This window comes from Talpa occidentalis, unplaced genomic scaffold, assembly GCF_014898055.3.
Source record: "Talpa occidentalis isolate TD23 unplaced genomic scaffold, MPIMG_talOcc4v2.1 talOcc4.2, whole genome shotgun sequence".
Classification (NCBI taxonomy): Eukaryota; Metazoa; Chordata; class Mammalia; order Eulipotyphla; family Talpidae; genus Talpa; species Talpa occidentalis.
The window spans coordinates 138345606-138363736 of NW_023602073.1; the positions used below are offsets into that span (position 1 = coordinate 138345606).

Genomic DNA, 18131 nt, shown 5'->3' on the forward strand with positions numbered 1-18131 from the left:
AAAGAGAAACTGACACTGCAAGTCTCTAAAGCAAATTTTTAAAAAGTGGAGAGAGAAAAAGGCTGCAATTAAAATTAATGTAAAGGAGGATAACTTTTTAATATGAGAACGAAGTTGTAAAATACAGTACCTTATATTCCTTCTTCCATGCTTCAAAGAGATCCATGGAAGCACTTCCTTCATCAATGAATTCAGCATCAAATCTATGGGATTTTGCAAATGATAGGATAGCTTTCATTGATCGCTCAGTCTCACTTATAGCCCACAGACCCCGGCTTGTGGTAGGAATTCGATCATCAACTAGCCCTTCTTCATCTTCTATCATCTCCTCAAATATTGCAGTCTGGCCTTTGACTCTGAAGACATACAAGACAAAAACAACAGTCACGATCGGTGAGTGATAAGAATTGTTAAAGTCTTCTTGGCAGAGTTAATAGGAAAACAAGGTTAATAATAAAATTTTACCAATAAATTTTAATAACATGCCTATAAAAATCATGCTTACAAGTCTCTGGGAAGAATGTAAGCAATTACGAAAATGCTTGAGGCATCATAAGTTTGACCAGTGTTTCCTGAAAGCAATGTGGCATAATAAGAAATAGTTATACCTTTTCCTCTGAAAATTAAAACAATATAAAACACAGACTACTACCAATAACCATGAAAACAAAACAAACAAGCAAAAGATGATTAAAAAGTACACTGCAAATCAATGCCTCTTTTTTCAAGGTAATGAGAACTTACTAGCTTTTTATGAGTTTCCGTGTTTTTAAAATAGGCAAAATTTTGCTAATGCCATGGTCATATGCACTCACAAAATAATTCCCAATATAAGAATGAAGACTTCAAATTTATGTTTGAGAAAGTGTACTAATAATGAAAGCTAACATTTTATAGGATACTTACCAGGTACCAATCACTGTGCTAACCATCATGTGCATTTTATCATGTATTCATAAAAATACAATGAGGTATATGTTATCTTCATTTTGTAAATGAGGATATGAGGTTTAGAAATAATTTGCCCTTAATAGTTATTAGGGATTTGAGTTCAAGTTTGTTGGTTTCAAGAGTCTGTCACTCCCCTAAATTGTCTCTCAATTACAAATTACTGTATGACATGAGCATGTGGATTAACTTCTGTATACATGAAACTGAACAATTCAAAGACGAAATACCCAAGTTTAATGAGCTGATTTAATAAAAGACAATACATAAGAAAGGTCATTGTAAGGAAAAATATAGACTAATAAAATTAAAACACCAAATCTTAGAAAGTATTTCATTTTCCTGATAAGAAGTAATATGAAAACTTACGTTTGAGAAAATAACTTCGATTCATACTCTGTGAATAATTCATCAGCCTTACAAAAGACACAGCTGGAAAAGAAGAAATTATTAGAGAAATATTCACAAACACAGCCAGTAATCAGGCAATTTCTACAAGAGGCTTAGTATTTTTATACTTCACTTTTTCCTTTACAATATGTCATTTTAGGAAAAAATATGATTTAGTATGTGGTCCTTTAGATTAACAACACATCGTTTTTGCTACTTCCTATCTGAAATTAAATGAAAAGTTTTATTATATGAGCCATCCCTTCTTCTCTAAGAAGAAATTTAACTTAGTGGAATGACGCCATTTTTTTCTCTTATTACCTACCAGTTGAGTGGAAGTCTGGCTGGCCGGAGGTGGCAAATTGTTGCAGACTCAATAACATTCCGAGATGGAGGTCCCTCCAGGTTTTTTACAGCTGCTCTTAATAGCTTCTGGAATTTATTTAGATCTTCCATTTGTGTTGTAAGTAAGAACTGAAGACCTCTGCAGTCCCGGAACCTGATTCCCATCACCAGCACCACACACAATACAAAGAAAAGAGTAGCAGTTTAATTTCTTCAAATCAAAAATTGGTTTGGGTTGTCTAACTATAGTATGCCAATGTCTGATTGCTTCTGGCCTCAGGCAATTGAAAAAGACTATGCAAAAGCCATGTCTGTGTGTCAGATGTCTTTGAAAGATCAGGACTGCCACATTCTCTCTTTTTAATGCTGACTGAGCAGGGAAGTCCCTCCTGACATTCCTGCTTTATGTGGAGAGGTGACTACAGGATGGAAAATAGAGACAAAGTTGAGGAAAAAAAATTGTCAACATATAATCCTTGAAGGTAACTCTGTGTGCATGCATGTATACACACACACACACACACACTCTCACACATACACACAAGCGTGGGTTTTAAAGCATCACTATATGCCAGGTACTATGCCAAACACTCCGTGTATAATCACAATAGATACTGTTGTGATGTTATTCATGAAGCTTAATGAATTAGAATAATTTAACTAATGTTACAAAGTTATTATGTATGGTAGTGAGGTGTTAAACCAAACACAATGCTCTTAGCTGTTCTCATAAATGGAATGAAATGAGCTAAAAAAAAAAAAGAAATGCACACATGTGCATGTGCCTATTGGTTTATTAAAAAAAAAAGAAATCCTAGAAGAAATAAGGAAATGGAAAAATACAGAAAAGATTTGTTTGCTTTTGAAATATAAGTATATCCCTTTCCTTCCTGAAGTGTTATAGTTCCTCCTCTCCAAATTGTTCCTGAAGGCTTCCCCGGTATTTTATAACACTTACCTGTACCTTTCTGTTCATGGAGTGTATTGACTATATCATTAATTTTAGTGTAGTATTTGTTCAATTATTATACATACTCATTCTCAAATTATTCATGGATCTTATCATTAAGCTAACTTTTATAGGTAAGGAATACATCTTTTTAAAAAGCATGTAATAGACACGGAATTTTCTATTCTGTACTGCTCAACTGCAACAATTAGCAATTGCTTAATTATTTCTAAAGGAATTTGAATAGAGATAATGAACAGAATTAGGTGAGCCAACAGTATTATTCACAAAAAGAAGATAAAGTTTTACTTTTAATTTTTTAGTAATTTAAATTATTCTTCAAAAATTAACTTTTGAACTAAGAGGAAGAAGTAGCTTTGGAAAAATTGTCTCCACTAACACAGGTCCGAGCCATGTGACTGAAAAATACCACAGATTAGCATTTAATAAGTCTTAACAATGTTCTACCTTGCAGGGTCTGTAAATGCCAACGGAAAAAAACAACAACAGGTAGCTTGTAAACACCATACTAAATGGAAGAGGTACTATAAAAGCACTTACAAAAATTAATTTACTAATCCTCAATATGCTGTGGTTTTGTATATGAAAAAAGGTACAGGGTGCTACACAGCTTTCTCAAAATCAGAATTAATAAACAGTTCATAAACACAAGAGTATGAACAAAAGACAGTGTGACTCAAGTGCCCATCTGTGCTCTTAATAACTAAGCTGCATATCCTTTCCCAAGAATCATTAACAAGCACACGAGTGCTTTGGCTTTTGAGACATCAATTTAAGAAAAAAATCTAAGTAAAGAAATACTAGCAGCGTTAAAATGATATATGTATATATGTAACAAATATTAACTTACATTTTAAAATGTATCTTCTCACTTTCTATTTATGTTGAATGTCTGTGTTAACAAATTGTAAATCTTGTTTCCTATTGGAGACATTTTTTCAGCTCTGGTACCTCAAAACACTGAACAAGGCATATGTTCTAATATGGGGAAATGCAACTCTTAAGTAGTTTCTGTGTGATTTAAAAAAATTCAAGATTTTAAATATTTTCTTATCTACAATGTTGGCAGAACATATTGGGATGTAGCTTTAAAACTGGAAAAAATGAGTCAAGACTTAAGTGACAAGTCCTGGCAGAGTGGCCCTTGGGTTTAATAGGGAAAAAGTGTACCTAAGGGGATAATATACTGCATGTATCTCATAAATAAGAAGCCTATAAGGTTCTTCATGTGAAAAAGATGATTCTAATAAAGTACATCCAAGTTAATGACAAATGAGTTATGCTGTACATCTCATTAAGATTTTAGTAGCTCTGGAAAAACTTGGAGAAGTTTAAAAACATTTTTTTTTTTAAAAAATATTTATGCATACATGAACTGGGGTACAGGTCAGAGGTGCAGGGGGTGAGAGAAGACAACACTCTGTCCCCACCAGAAACAGACTGGGGAGCAGAACAAGCAGATCTACTGAAATACATTGCTGAGGGAAGCAGTGGGTGAGACAGGAGAGATCTGCTGCACCACGTGGGTCACCTCCCTGGCCGGCCAGGGATTGAATTCGTGCTACAAATGCTGTGGATAGCTTCACAGAGCTGTGCTTAATGCCTTGTGCCATCAGGGAGGCCCCTTAAAAACATTTCAAAGATATTCTTATGCTCAATTTTTCACTAAAAACTAGTATGTATGCCAACTGTGATCCTCTCTCCCTCCTACCTAGAATTCAAAGTTCTGCCACAACACCTAAATTTCCCACACGATAAAAGACATTCCTGTGGTTTGTTAAACCATGGAGCATATTTTTGAGAAGGAGTAAACTTGGTCTTCAGGAAAAATTATTCACCATTTAATACATCAAACACATAATCCAACTTATTTATGAAGACTCCAAAGGAAAAAGGTGAGTACTGATGAGAACAAAGACAGGAAGAGAGAGAAGGTAACGCTCCAAAAAACTTGGGTCACTGCGGCACTATGATTATTAGTTTGCAGGGAATGATTCACATAGGAAGATGAATACCTTACCACAGGGACAAAATTCTCTGAAGGTTTATTAAAAAATGTGCTTAAAGTTAGCTTTAGGTATGTCAAGAAAGATACAAAGAAAATACTTTTAGTAGATTAAAGGGGGGAAAAAAGCACTGAAAAGAGAAAAAGTTTAAAAGACAAAAAAGGGTGGCATATAGAAGAAAGGTTTATGCTTTATATTTATACCTATTCTTTTTGTTTGAAATGTACTCCTAATATGTAAAATCTACATGTTTATTGTGTTTATGGTTATATTATTTTATACTATTTTCTTACTTTTCTGACATAGAAAGTTTGTCAGTTTGTTGCTTGTAGTTGCAGGTTATTTCATTTCGCACCCGCTGAACGAGCTCCTCCTCAATAGCAAATTCTATTGCTCTGTGGATCACATTCAGCCACCAAGGCGAATTAGAATGAATCTGTTAAGACAATAGCTGATCAATTAATGTTTTTTCCCCATAATTGCTGTGTTTCCATCAGTGACCAGAAATAGTTGTTAGAAATTCAAAGGAACCAATAGATGCCTCTCAAAGGAATTGTAACAGCAGGGAGACAAATATATTCTCTATGTGGTGGATGAGTACCTCATCTGAATATGTAATTAAAGAGAGCACCTGTTTCCTGTCCACTGTGCATGAATGAGAATTTTTTGTGTACACTTATGTAATAAAGATGTATTAAAAAATACTTAAGTGAAAATTCACCTAACGATATATGAAAGGTAACAGGTCTCTTTCTCAACAAAATAGATTTCATTTTACTCTTTGATTAAAAGAGCCAAAGTCTACTCAATGGATTATCTATATCAAAGAACAAAATTATTTGCCTGAATACCAACCACTAATGAATTTTGGAGAGAAATGTGGAATAAATGGCTAAAATAGAAGATTATGTCTACATTATGACAAATGGCATGTAATCCGTAAGATAAAAACCAAGTGATTTTAACGTTTTCACATCTTAAAAGGTTTTAGAAACATATACATGTAAAATCAAAAGAAGGTTATAGAAATTTTCAGTTTCTTTAAACAAGACAACTTGTTATGTATTCAAAGTATGAGGAAATGTATTATAGTTTAAAAAATGGGGAATAACCTTAGAACAGTTGGTTTATCTATACATGCGTTCATTCACTCCACAAGAACTGCTAACAGCAAATTAACGTTTTTTAAGATTTTTTTATTTATGCATACAAGAACTGGGGTATAAGCAAGAGGTGTGGGGGCTGAGAGGATTCATCAGAGAAAGTGGGGAGCAGAACAGGCAGATCTACTGAAATACAATGCTGAGGGGATCAGCGGGCGAGGCAGGAGAGGTCTGCTGTCCCATGTGGGTTTCTCCCTGATTGGCCGGGGATTGAACTTGTGCTGCAGTGGCTGGCGACAGCTTGACAGCACCACCAGGGAGGCCAGCAAATTAACTTTTATTGTGGGTCAGGCACTGCATTGGTGCTAAAAACTTCAAGATGAAAAGAAAGCGTAAATTTCTGCCCAAACCAAAATGAAATCCAAAATGCTATCAGGAGAAAAACACAAGTAGGAAAGTCATTTTAGGGACATACCTTTCTTTGCAGTTCACGGATGGTCTGCTGCACAGGCTGTAGCGCTTGCTGTGCTTCAGCAACTTCCGTATTACACTTGCTCATATAATGCTCTCGCAGTTGCTTGGCCTGTGTTGAGACCGGACAAATGTAAACTTTCATTACAGGTCTAGAAAATAATTCAGTATGACATTTCATGGACAATGGGGTCATTTTATATATTTAAGGCTACTTAACCCAATATGCATAAAATGCTACAAGTACACTGTGGCGAGCCTAACAGCCAAGCTAGATAGTCTAAGATATACTACAGAGAATGAATTTTACCTGTAATTCACAATATTTAAGAAAATCCATAGGTTTGCTCTCCAAATTGTAATCTAACTAGCTTTTAACTAAGAGAAAGGAAAAAAAAAAAAAAAAAAACCCAAAACCAAATGGGTAAAAAGTAAAGTTCTATTTTACTTTTTAATCAAGCAAAGCAAGGATACCTTTCAAGATCTATCTGACTTAGCTACTATAGCTTCTTGGACTTACTTCAGTTTAAAAATACTTAAGAATATACAGTGACACAAGTGTCATGGACCATGTTTCCCCAAAATCCATTATGGTGAAGCTATAACCCTTAATGAGACTGAACTAGATAGCCAAATGCTTCCATTAAGTAATTGGTTGAGACATACGAAATTATCAATAATTCATCATATTTGACCAAGAGAGATGACAATTTCATAAGGCCCAATTAACCACATACCTATCTTTGTACTACCCTTATCACTCCCCCAGGCTTTTGTTACTTCATTTACAAAGTAGGTGGTTGAAGTAGATGCTTTCTAGGATCTGGTCCAACTTTGAACAGTGTGGCTTCACAGTCTATAAAAGTTAGGCAAAAGTGATAATGTGGCCTTGGAAATACACGTATCTAGTATGAACCCTCATCCACATACTGTGTTTTTTCTTTTGTCATCACAATCTTCTCATTAATTTCTATTAGAATTATTTGGTTATAACTGATCATTAGAGTTGTCTACTCATAGATGGACTGTCTCTCAGCAAGTTTCTGTCACTAACAGGAATTAAATAGTGATATTACATGCAAGGCTGTGATGCCTACATTTGGAGTGAAGTTTCACTAGGAAACTTCTAACACTTAGACTGCCATTGAACATCAAGAACAGGATGCAGTCAAAGGCTGTGCATACTTACACAATCTTCTTTGATTCAAATGAAGTCTTCACTTAATGGCTTTAACACATTTCAAACATTATCTACTTTTTTGATTCTAGCTTTGCTGCTCTTTTTGATCTTTAAAAATTTAAAGTTCCATAGGGGATTAGCATAATACGCTATTAACAGTTTAAGGTGAAATAATTTACATCACTTCTATGAGAGGTAACACTCACTGGAGAGGGAACTTCCTTGAGAAGACATAAGAAATATCACTGAAAACTCTAGTGTATTGAAGTAATATGCAGAAAGGCAAAAAAGTACAAAATATTTTATTTTTTATTAATCTTAGACTATTAACGTTTTCAGATTTGCCATGAGAGCAATAAGGTCTCCATTTTTATTTGTTGTTTATTTAAATTCCGTGCTATTGTATTAGTAACATCTAGAACTAAGTAGTTAGCATATGACTAGAGGCAAATCATCAGAGAAGCAAAATAATATGGAGTATTGCCATTTTGTACTACCCAAAATTACCACAGTAAAGTCCGGATTGTCAAAGGGGCAGGAAAACATAGTTACCTTCATATAAATGTTATATGTCCTAGGAAGTAGCAATTAAAATGATCATCGAGTCTGAAAAAAATGTACTTTTAACAGACAGAAAAAAAACATTAATTACCTCTTCCTCAAGTCTGCTATCTCTCAAGGTAGGAGGTATTCCTGGATGCTTAGCTACCAATAATTCCATCAAGTTATGGGTAGCATGAAGTCTCTATAAACCACAAAAGGCAGTAATTATGATAGTTAATGCAGTGGGCTTTATAAAAGAACTTTCTATTAACATTGGCATACAGACTACTAACAACATTTTGAGATCAGGGCACTCGATACCTCCCCTCTAAAGCAATTTATCAGAGAACGCCAAAGTCAGTTTCATAGTAAAGATCTTAATTCAAAATAACATAAATTTTCTTCAATTTAAAAACAGGCGATTTTGGGGGCCTCTCTGGTGGTACAGGGGATAAAGTCTCAGGATTATCAAGCTATCGCTAGCCATGGCATGAATTCAATCCCCAGCCAGGAAGCTAACCCACATGGCGCAACAGACCTCTCCTGCCTTGCCCGCCCGCTGCTCCCCTCAGCAGTGTATTTCAGTAGATCTGCCAGTTCTGCTGCCCACTCTCTCTGGTGAATCCTCTCACCACTTGCACCTCTGGCTTATACCCTATTCTTGTATGCATAAATAAATACATCTTTAAAAAACACATTTATTTTTATTTATGCATATAAAAACTGGGGTGCAGGCTGGTGGGGGGGGAGGAGGGGTGGGGTGTGTGAGAATTTACCAGAGCCAGAGTGATGAGCAGAACAGGCAGATCTACTGAAATACACTGCTGAGGGGAGTAGCAGGTTACTCAGGAGGTCTGCTGCCATGTGGGTTGCTCCCTGGGTGGCTGGGGATCAAACTCAGGCTACCGTGCCCCTGCGCCACCAGGGAGACCCTAAAAATAAATCTTTTAAAAAAAATGCGATCTTATGAAGTTGTTTGAAGAACATAAAAATTTAAAATATGTCTATGTAGTTAGCAGAATATGTAATATAGCTATGTCTTCTAATAGCCATCATTTGTCTACAGAATGAACTGTAAGTATTCTAAATAAGTTCAATAAAATAGTAAGGTTGACTCTAGAAGACTTCTCTTGGGAAATCAGTCTAGATAAGCTTAGCAATTATAATAAAAGTAAGGAAAATGAAATGTATGAGAAACTGGTTTGTGATCTGGGTCTGTTGAACTTAAGGGCTGAAAGAAAAGCAAAAGAATTGGAGGTAAATATGGTGCAAGGAGGGGAAATCTATATTTTATATATCTGCATTAAACATAATTCAGCCTTCTCACTGTGATAATGACTCCACAGTTGATTAGAGGTTCCATCCATACTCTCAAGAGCGAGAAGACATAAAGTTAAGAGTAATTTTTACCTGATAACTTGACTATTTACTTGGGAAGACAGATAAAAGCTAAAGGATGATTGAGAAATAGTCCTGTGAGGATCTGATTTGATGCTAGTGAAATGAGACTATAAAGGTTGTTCTGTTTGGCATCAAATCAGATCCTCTTAAACATTCAGGAAAAATTTTCTGTACAAAATTGACAAAATATATACTAAAATTGTTAAGATTTTACTTACTTGAAGTGAATCAGTTTTGAGTTTTTCTTTGTGTTCCTCAGATGAACGCAACACTTCTCTGTATAGTTCTGCTGCCAAGGCATACTCCCCTGAAGAAATAAAATGCATTTAAATTACAATAAAATAATGTAGTTAGCTCTCAGTGTCATCCACAAATCTCTCACCTAAACATGTCCACTGCAAAATTGTAACAATGATTACAAATCAGTATTTTTTAAAAGGAATTTGAGATGGTACAAATGATTGTCCCAGAAAATTAAAGCTAATGATAGTTTCTTTTTTGGTTAATTCCACAGAACTGATTATCAATTAAATATATTTACAATGTTTTAAAATTACACTAAAAAACAAACTCTGGATTAACTGAATTTATACAGTTGACTCTTCTTATTGAACTATACTATACCAAGTATAGTTATTATGATGTCTGAATTTAAGGACAAATTTGGGTAATATACTCAACAATTTGGGTAATTTTAGTTACATATACTCAACAAATACTCAAAACATATGACCAATCGACACATAATTTTCAGAAAAAGAAAATATTCTTCTTGCTGGGTATTACTGTTCTTGGTATTAGAACAAAAAGAACAGCAACTGAAAACTACAAAAACTTGGGGAATCTTTTCCATTTTTGGTCATATAAATCACAATCTGAAATTTATGTTATTTTTATAGTTCTAATTAGCAGTTTACTCTAATGAAAAAAATCAGTAGGTAATTATTTAAAGCACAGATTGGCAAACTATGGCCATGGGTCCTATATGACCATATGCAATTGTGTATAAATACTAACAGAATACATGTCTTTTGAAAAGCTTTACAAGAATCTTTAAAACTAAAAATAAGGAGCTCATTGCATAAATATAACTGAGTATTGCTCATTAACATTATAATGTCACTATTATTTTGGACACAACTAAGAGGATTTGCATTTTTAAATAGTTGAAAAAAAACCAATATTTTGTGACGTGAAAATTATATAAAATTAAATTTCAGGGTCTGTGAATAAAGTTTTATTGGAACTCAGTTGTGCTCATTTGTTTATGCATTATAAGAACAAAGCTGAGTAATTGTAACGGATCTTATGGCTCATAAAACTTAAAATATTTATTATCTGCTTCTTTCAGAAAAAGGAGAGATGAAATATTTTCAGTGGCTTGAATAACAGAACCAACTATTTGCTTCCTAGGGAAAAGCTCAAAACTGCTTATTTAGAAATACAATGAGGGCCTACCTGGTGGCACAGGGGTCTTTAAGCATTGCACTATGAAGCAACCCACAGCCTCTGCAGCACAAGTTTGATGTCCGCCGGCCAGGGAGAAACCCACATGGTGCAGCAGACCTCTTCTGCCTCGACCACTGCTCCCCTCAGCAGTGTACTTCAGTCAATCTGCCTGTTCTGTTCCCCACTCTATCTCTGGTGAATCCTCTCACCCCCCTCACTTCTGGCCTGTACCCCAGCTCTTGTATGCATAAATAAATAAATCTTAAAAAAAAATAGAAATACAATGAAAAGTCTATCAGAGGTAAACTCATGAAATTAAAAAAAATGTATAGACATGCCGTTACTGAGAAAGCTTTTTGCCTGATCTACACTTGAAGTTTTTTTTTTTAAATTTCAAACTATTTTTATTACTATTGCAGATGCAGGACTTTGTTCATAGACTAAAATGAGCAATAAATTCCTGCCCCCGCCCATCCCCCCCCACAGCATTTGTAAATTTTGTTGTTGGTTCTCTTTTTTTGGTTAAAACTGATTATATATATAAATATGTATTTGTCTTAACTGTAGTAAAATATAATTAACATAAGATCTACCATTTGAACTATTTTTAAGTGTCCAGTTCAGTGATAATAAGCTCATTCATGTTGTGCAAAATACTTGCTTTTCTACCATTGTTTGATATCTAAATCCACCACTTAACTAAAACAAAGGCTTCTAAAACATTTTCACAGTACTTAGTCAGCAATTTCTACTCACTTTGATAAAGGAGATTATTTCCAAAATAATAGTGACATTATAATGTTAATGAGCAATACTCAGTTATATTTATACAATGAACTCCTTATTTTTAGTTTTAAAGAATCTTCTAATACTTTTCAAAAGACATGGATTCTATTAGTATTTATACTATCATTCACAGAGAACAATTCATTTAACAAATCTCCCTTCATAATTACCATACCTTTTAAAGGAAGTACAATGACTAGACTGTAATATAAAAAACTAGTTGTAATTATTCATTATACCTATTTCTCTTTAGTCCATTTAAAAAAAGGTATTTTCTGGGGAGACTAAAAATTATGCACACTCAGTAAGTTAATCAAGTTTAAGTTAAATTGGGAAATACCCATTCTTTGCCATTTGATGGCAAAGTAAACAAATCATAATGAATTTGATGCTGCAAAGCTAATATTCTTCAAAATATGTATGTAAAATATATATTGCTCAAATTGGGAATAACACCATGTTTTAATGCTATTACCGGTAAGGAATTTAGAACATGGGATGTATATCATAGATACATTTGCATATTATGTAAGCAAATCCCTTTAGAGTTTGAAACTAATTTTATATTTTAGAAGTCAGATCATCAGAGACTGATTTCTACACTCACTGAGTTTAAATTATGTACATTAATTGCTACTTTAAAAAGTGGAAACTGTTCAACAGGAATAAAAGCAGTAAAGCTAATGTAACTGTATTACTTTTACAATTAAGTTCCAACTAGACATATCCTCTACCAATGGATTTCCTAATAGGAATTTTTCTTTCCATTAAAAAGACAGACAACTATGGTGGGAATTCAGAGCAAACTATCTGAAAAGGCCAGTGATCCATTAATGCCACAGTGTGGTATTTTATCACAACAGGAGCCAACTACAAACTGTTCCTACTAGAGTGCAACAGTGTTTGAAAGTGATCAGATGATTTTCCCAATCCCTTATCAAGCATAACATCACAGCAGGGAAAGGTGACAGTAAATCTGAAAAGGAGACTAGAAAAAAAGGCCAAGAGAGAAAGTTCATTCACACTGTCTCAGCTTCTGATTAGTAACAAGTATGGAATGAAATGGGGAATACAATTTTAGATTCAAGATGGAAAATCTAAAATTTTTACTGTGATTCTAAGAGAATCTATAAATAATATATTATACTATTTTAGAAATTTTTGACAAGTGAGTGTCAACTTATTAGAGGCATAATAATGAGGCTTATAAATGTCTATTTAAGAAGTAGACAGTATAGCAGAAAAATTAAATATTTGATTTGAAATTAAATACAGGGCAAATTCTCTGTGACTTATTAGTTGTAATCTTGAGAAAGTAAGTCTTCTGAAATCCAGTTTTCCTACATAAAATGGGGATGTTAATAACTCAATCACTGGGTGATTATGAGGATAAAACAGGTACTGAAAGCGTTATGCATAACATAAAATGTTTATAGAAAAATTATTTTTCAGATATGCTAAATTTTAATGACCTAAAATATTTTAAATAGTACATTCAATGATTCATGAATTTTTAAGATTTAGCATACATATTTCTTAACTGTGATAGTCAAGTGTTCTGGAGATTTTAATCATAATTATTTTGCTCAAATTAAGTTGGAACTGTGAGAACTTATGACATATAATTTCCCATTTTTTGCCTAATTTGAGATAATTCAGCACCATAATAATGAGTCTTCTGCTCCATGAACATGCACAACTATGAATTCTTTCTCTCAGCAACACTGCAGGTTTTTTTTTTTTTTTTTAACAGGTGTTAATTAGACATCATTTTTCCAAATTAATGCCAAGGTATTTCATATACTTTTGAAACTATGAATGGTACTATGGTTTCTAATTGTTTATTTCTACCTCATAGGAATAAAATAATTTTTATATATTTACTCATATCCTGTACCGTGCAATACCCAACTTATTGGTTCTAGTAACTTTCCCACATAATTATAATCCAAAATTAAAGAGTTTTTTTTCATATTCAATCTCATAACTTTTTCTTGCCTCACTGCTCTGGTGAGAATTCAGATATAATTTTGAATGAAAGTGGTGAGGGGCATTCGTGATTTGTTTGTGATCTTAAAGGGACAGCATTTAGTTTTCAATCATTAAGCATAACATTAGCTGTGTTTTTATAGATGTCTTTTATCAAAGTGAGAGTTTCCAATGATACCTAAATAGCTAAATGTTTTTATGAAGAATGTTAAAATTTTGTAAAATCTTTTTCTTACATTTATTGAGATGATCAAATGGTTTTTCTTTTTCAGTTGTTATTTGGTAAAGTATGTAATATTTGATTTTTTAATATTAAACCAATCTTGTATTCCTGGGATAAACCCTACTTGATCATAATGCACTATCCTTTCTATATATTGCTGGATTGTTTAATTTTTTAAAAAAATTCTGCACCTGTTATTCTGTTATGGTGTCCCTTTAAGATCACAAACAAATCACGAATGCCCCTCACCACTTTCATTCAAAATTATATCTGTTTTCTTTTTGATGTCTAATATTTGCTTGATATCTTATTTAACTCCACTGGAGCTACAGAACATAGCTAAATCTTTATTCACATCCCAATTTCCCTAAAAAAATCTTCCATTAGTGGAAATGTCTGGTGAAAGTGTCTATAGACTTTGAAATTTTTACAGTATTCTGCAGAATTACTTTCTGAAGTTAAGCCCATTAAACCATGATCAACAGTGTGTGTCTTTCTTGGGGGATTTTGACTTCTACTATAACTAACCTTCCTTATTATGTATGGAAAGAATCAGAGACAACAAAGCAATCACCTTCTACCTTTAATGATGTGGATGCCTGCTAAGCCATTGAGAGCACAAACTAATTGCCGATGTGCTTCTTCACATTCAGTTCCACATTTCTTTTGTAACGATGTCAGCAGCTCTTCCATGGTCATGGTGCTAAAAGAAAAGACAGATTGTTCAGAACTAGAAAGAAAATCCTGTGTTATTCCAGAAAGAGTATTATGTCACTTAAGATCCAGAGTATCAAACTAACAGTCTTTGTAGTATCTTAGCATCTTTCTCTTCACCTCCATTTTACCTATACCACTTTTAACTTAATTACCTTTTACTACTCTAGCAAGCATGTTCTATCGAATTACATCATACTTTTTCCCTTTTCATTCAATGGAGAATGGAACTAGAAAAAATTACTTTCCTTTTAGAGTACAAAATGATATATGAGTTAGAATGTAAGATAAAGGCAGAACTCCTGTATTGTAATTTAATTAACCTACATATGCCTTGATTTTTCAATCTGTAAACAAAGATGATTCTCTAAGGATCATGTCGAGTGCATTTCTACAAAGTAGGCTGTGTAACCTTAACCATTTGCATAGAAATTGTTTTCACACTCTTAAAATCTGTAATCTTGGTCATCCCCTTATTTGTCATTAAACTGCTTAACACAAGGGCAAAACTGAATTCTTTTGTGTTTTTTATAGCACCTTTTTAATAACAGGTGCTAAAAAAAAATAGAAGCACAAAAATTTTTTTTGTGGGATTATTTTTGGGGCTATAGAGTATTATGGATATACATACCTTAATGTTTTAGGAAACAGTAATCAAAGAGATATAATTAGGACAACGGTAAAGAAAATATTAAATAATATCTAATTCATTTAATTCCCTGAAGTGGGTACCCAAAACTGTAAGAACAAAAATCTTTCATATCTGTAGAGCACCCCCTCCACACCCAGACCCTGCCAATAAGGAACAAAACCCCACAATTGTCCTTTATTTAAAAGAAATGTTCAAAACTATGAAAACACTTTTGATTATATTGACCCTCTTTAACAAATGGGATTTTATATCAGAGAAAAAGTAACTCACAGAAAAAATTAACAACTCAGTTACAAGAACCTGAATGAAACTGTAGTCAGAGAAGCTAATAGCTTAAATATTGTCTACTACTACTATATTACAAATTGCAGTATAAGGAAATAATGAATAAAACCTTTTCTGGAGTGGCAAGAACTCGCCACGAACAGCCTGTGGGTGGCAGCAGGCCTGCCTGAGCCTCAGCAACGGATACAAGATGGAGGTGACAGTCCTTCTGTCCAGGCTGCTGAGTTTCAGGGCCCAATCCGAAATTTTCCTGAGTTTGACTACTGCGTCCTGGCAGCACACCTCATGCTGACGGTGATAAAAATGTCTCTCCACTGGAGAAAAGTGCAGCCAGTGAATTTCTTCTGTCTGAGGGGGTATCTGAATCTGCACAAAGGAGAAAAAAAAATATTTCACCGGGAAATTTAGTTTTTCACATCAACTCTGCTTCTTTTTTCTTAATCAATAAAAACATATTCTACTGACTTGATCAATTACATCCTTCTTTGCAGACCTCCACAGTATCTTGGCAATAAAACTATAGAGGTGCTGAGGATTCCTCTTGCAGTAAGGGCGATAGAGAAGTCGAACCCACCAATGTTTCACACAGTAAGGTTCGATACCAAGAAAGACCACTAAACCGAAAAGATCTGAAACAAAAAAAGAAGCACATTGAGAATAACTTCCTATCTATAGCACATTAGCATTCTGAATAACTACTTTAATAAATATTACTCAGCACTCAGGCTCTGGAATCTGAAATTCCAATTCAACTTACATTTTTTAAGTATTTGTTTTGCTCTAGGTTTTGTGCCAGGGGCTAAAATGTTTTAAAGTTTATAAAAACACTGCACAAAGCTTGAGCTTACTTCAAAACTCTTAAAATTCCATTGGAAGTAAAACCATTAAAAACTACTCAACTGAGTGTACTTGATCAAGAGATATAAGAAGTGTCATGCACAGAAACTAATGAATATATGACTGGTGGATTAGGAAAAAAAAATCTAATCAGGCAATAGGAGAATGTTTTCTGATGCTATTATTCATCATACCCCTTGAACTAGTAATTCTACTTCTGCAAGCATGTGACAATAAAAAGCAGAGACAAGATTACCCAACTAGAGAGGTTTACAGTAATATGCAGGAAAAAATGATTTTAATAAAAGTGATTAAAGAAATTATGGTTCCTTGCCCCACCTCCATCCTCAATCAGACAACCTTTTCCCCTGATCCAGTAGGTCTTGTCTAATTGTTGTTAGATTTAGAGCATGGTACTCAGATATCTCTTGACTGGGCACAGTCAGTTTTATATTCTTTTCTTTGGTCCACTTAACATTATACCCTAAGCAGTTTTCCATTTATTTATGATAAAATTTTAAAATATGGACAATTGCTAACATCCATATAGAAAATTCTGGAATAGTGGTTATAATCTTATATAACATAATAGCTGAGTTTAATTTCCTTTTATTTTTCTGTATTCTCATTAAAAAAATATGCCATCATCCTACCTACATTTATTTTGAAGATGACTAACAAATAGAGGTTGAGTTAAGTTATTGTGATGGTCCTTGAGAGTGACATCAGAAAGAAACATCACCTAAATGCAGATAGCCATACATTTATATTCTGCTCAAATAAATCCAATTGCTTCTTTGCTACTTCTTGTTTGGGGGGGGGGGGGGTCCCAAAGGTGTCTCAGATTCAACTTGCCAAAATCAAATTCATATTTTTGTACCAAAATACTTTTTTCCTATGCTGTTCACTGGCAAATACTGCCACCATAGATGGAGCTACGTAAATCAGAAGTCTTAGTATCTCCAGGTCTATCACTAAACTTTGGTCATTTTTCTTTACCCACTTTTTTACCCATCACCTCAGGACAGCCCTAATCCAAATCCAAAGTACCAGAATGAGTTTACTTATTAAAACCAACCATTTGATAACTAACTACCTTCTTTGTCCAGCTTCTAAACCATTCTCTACACTAGGGATCTTCTGAATTACAAATCTAAATACAAGATGATCCCTAAAACCACTTTACTTCAATCTCTTCAATAGCTCCTCACAGTTTCTTAATGAAAAACAAACAAAAAAAATCCTTATAAAAATCCTTTATAAGTGTATACTTACAAAGACACTAAAATAAATAAATGAATACATAAATGGGGAACAACGAAAGTATCAGTAAAAGCAGCTACCATTCACTGAATAGTTAATGGTATATTACGCCAAATGTTTTGCTTACTTTATTATAATTAATCTTTGAAAACACCTCATTTTATAAGTAAGGAAAGTAGCTTGTTCAAGTAGCTTGTTTATGGACCTGTTAACTAAGTCAGGGTGTGAACCTAGGTTCATTCATGCCCTAAAGCCAATGTTCTGTACACATTACTAACAAATATATCATGTAGACATGGGTGTGTGGGGCAGGAGAGGGTAATGTTCTTGACTATTTGGCTTTTCATATACACTGACATGATTTCAGTCTGCCTGAAGAAACATTCCAAAGTATGGAATGAAAATATTCTGGATTCATTTCTCCTTGCTTAAGATGTGGTCCATTTGGGATTCATAGATGTCCAAGTTGTCACTAATGAATAAATCAAAAAGTCTGATTTCTGTCCATCAGACTAGTGCAGTGATTCTTACTAAGATGGACAGGAGGAGACTCTGGACAATGCCTACAGGTATCTG

At 33.9% G+C, this 18131-nt stretch overlaps 1 protein-coding gene across 5 annotated transcripts in view; it reads right to left on the minus strand.

Annotated features, from left to right (window-relative positions):
- Positions 1-18131, minus strand: part of SHPRH (SNF2 histone linker PHD RING helicase) — a 65817-nt gene that overhangs the window by 24340 nt on the left and 23346 nt on the right. For all 5 annotated transcript variants that reach the window (XM_037520533.2, XM_037520530.1, XM_037520532.2 and 2 more), the window contains 10 exons: positions 15921-16084; positions 15565-15821; positions 14386-14507; positions 9576-9664; positions 8066-8158; positions 6238-6345; positions 4953-5095; positions 1664-1837; positions 1318-1380; positions 131-356 (listed from right to left, as the gene is read on the minus strand). In XM_037520533.2, the coding sequence (XP_037376430.1) occupies positions 131-356; positions 1318-1380; positions 1664-1837; positions 4953-5095; positions 6238-6345; positions 8066-8158; positions 9576-9664; positions 14386-14507; positions 15565-15821; positions 15921-16084 (1439 nt within the window). The remainder of the gene's footprint in view (positions 1-130; positions 357-1317; positions 1381-1663; positions 1838-4952; positions 5096-6237; positions 6346-8065; positions 8159-9575; positions 9665-14385; positions 14508-15564; positions 15822-15920; positions 16085-18131) is intronic.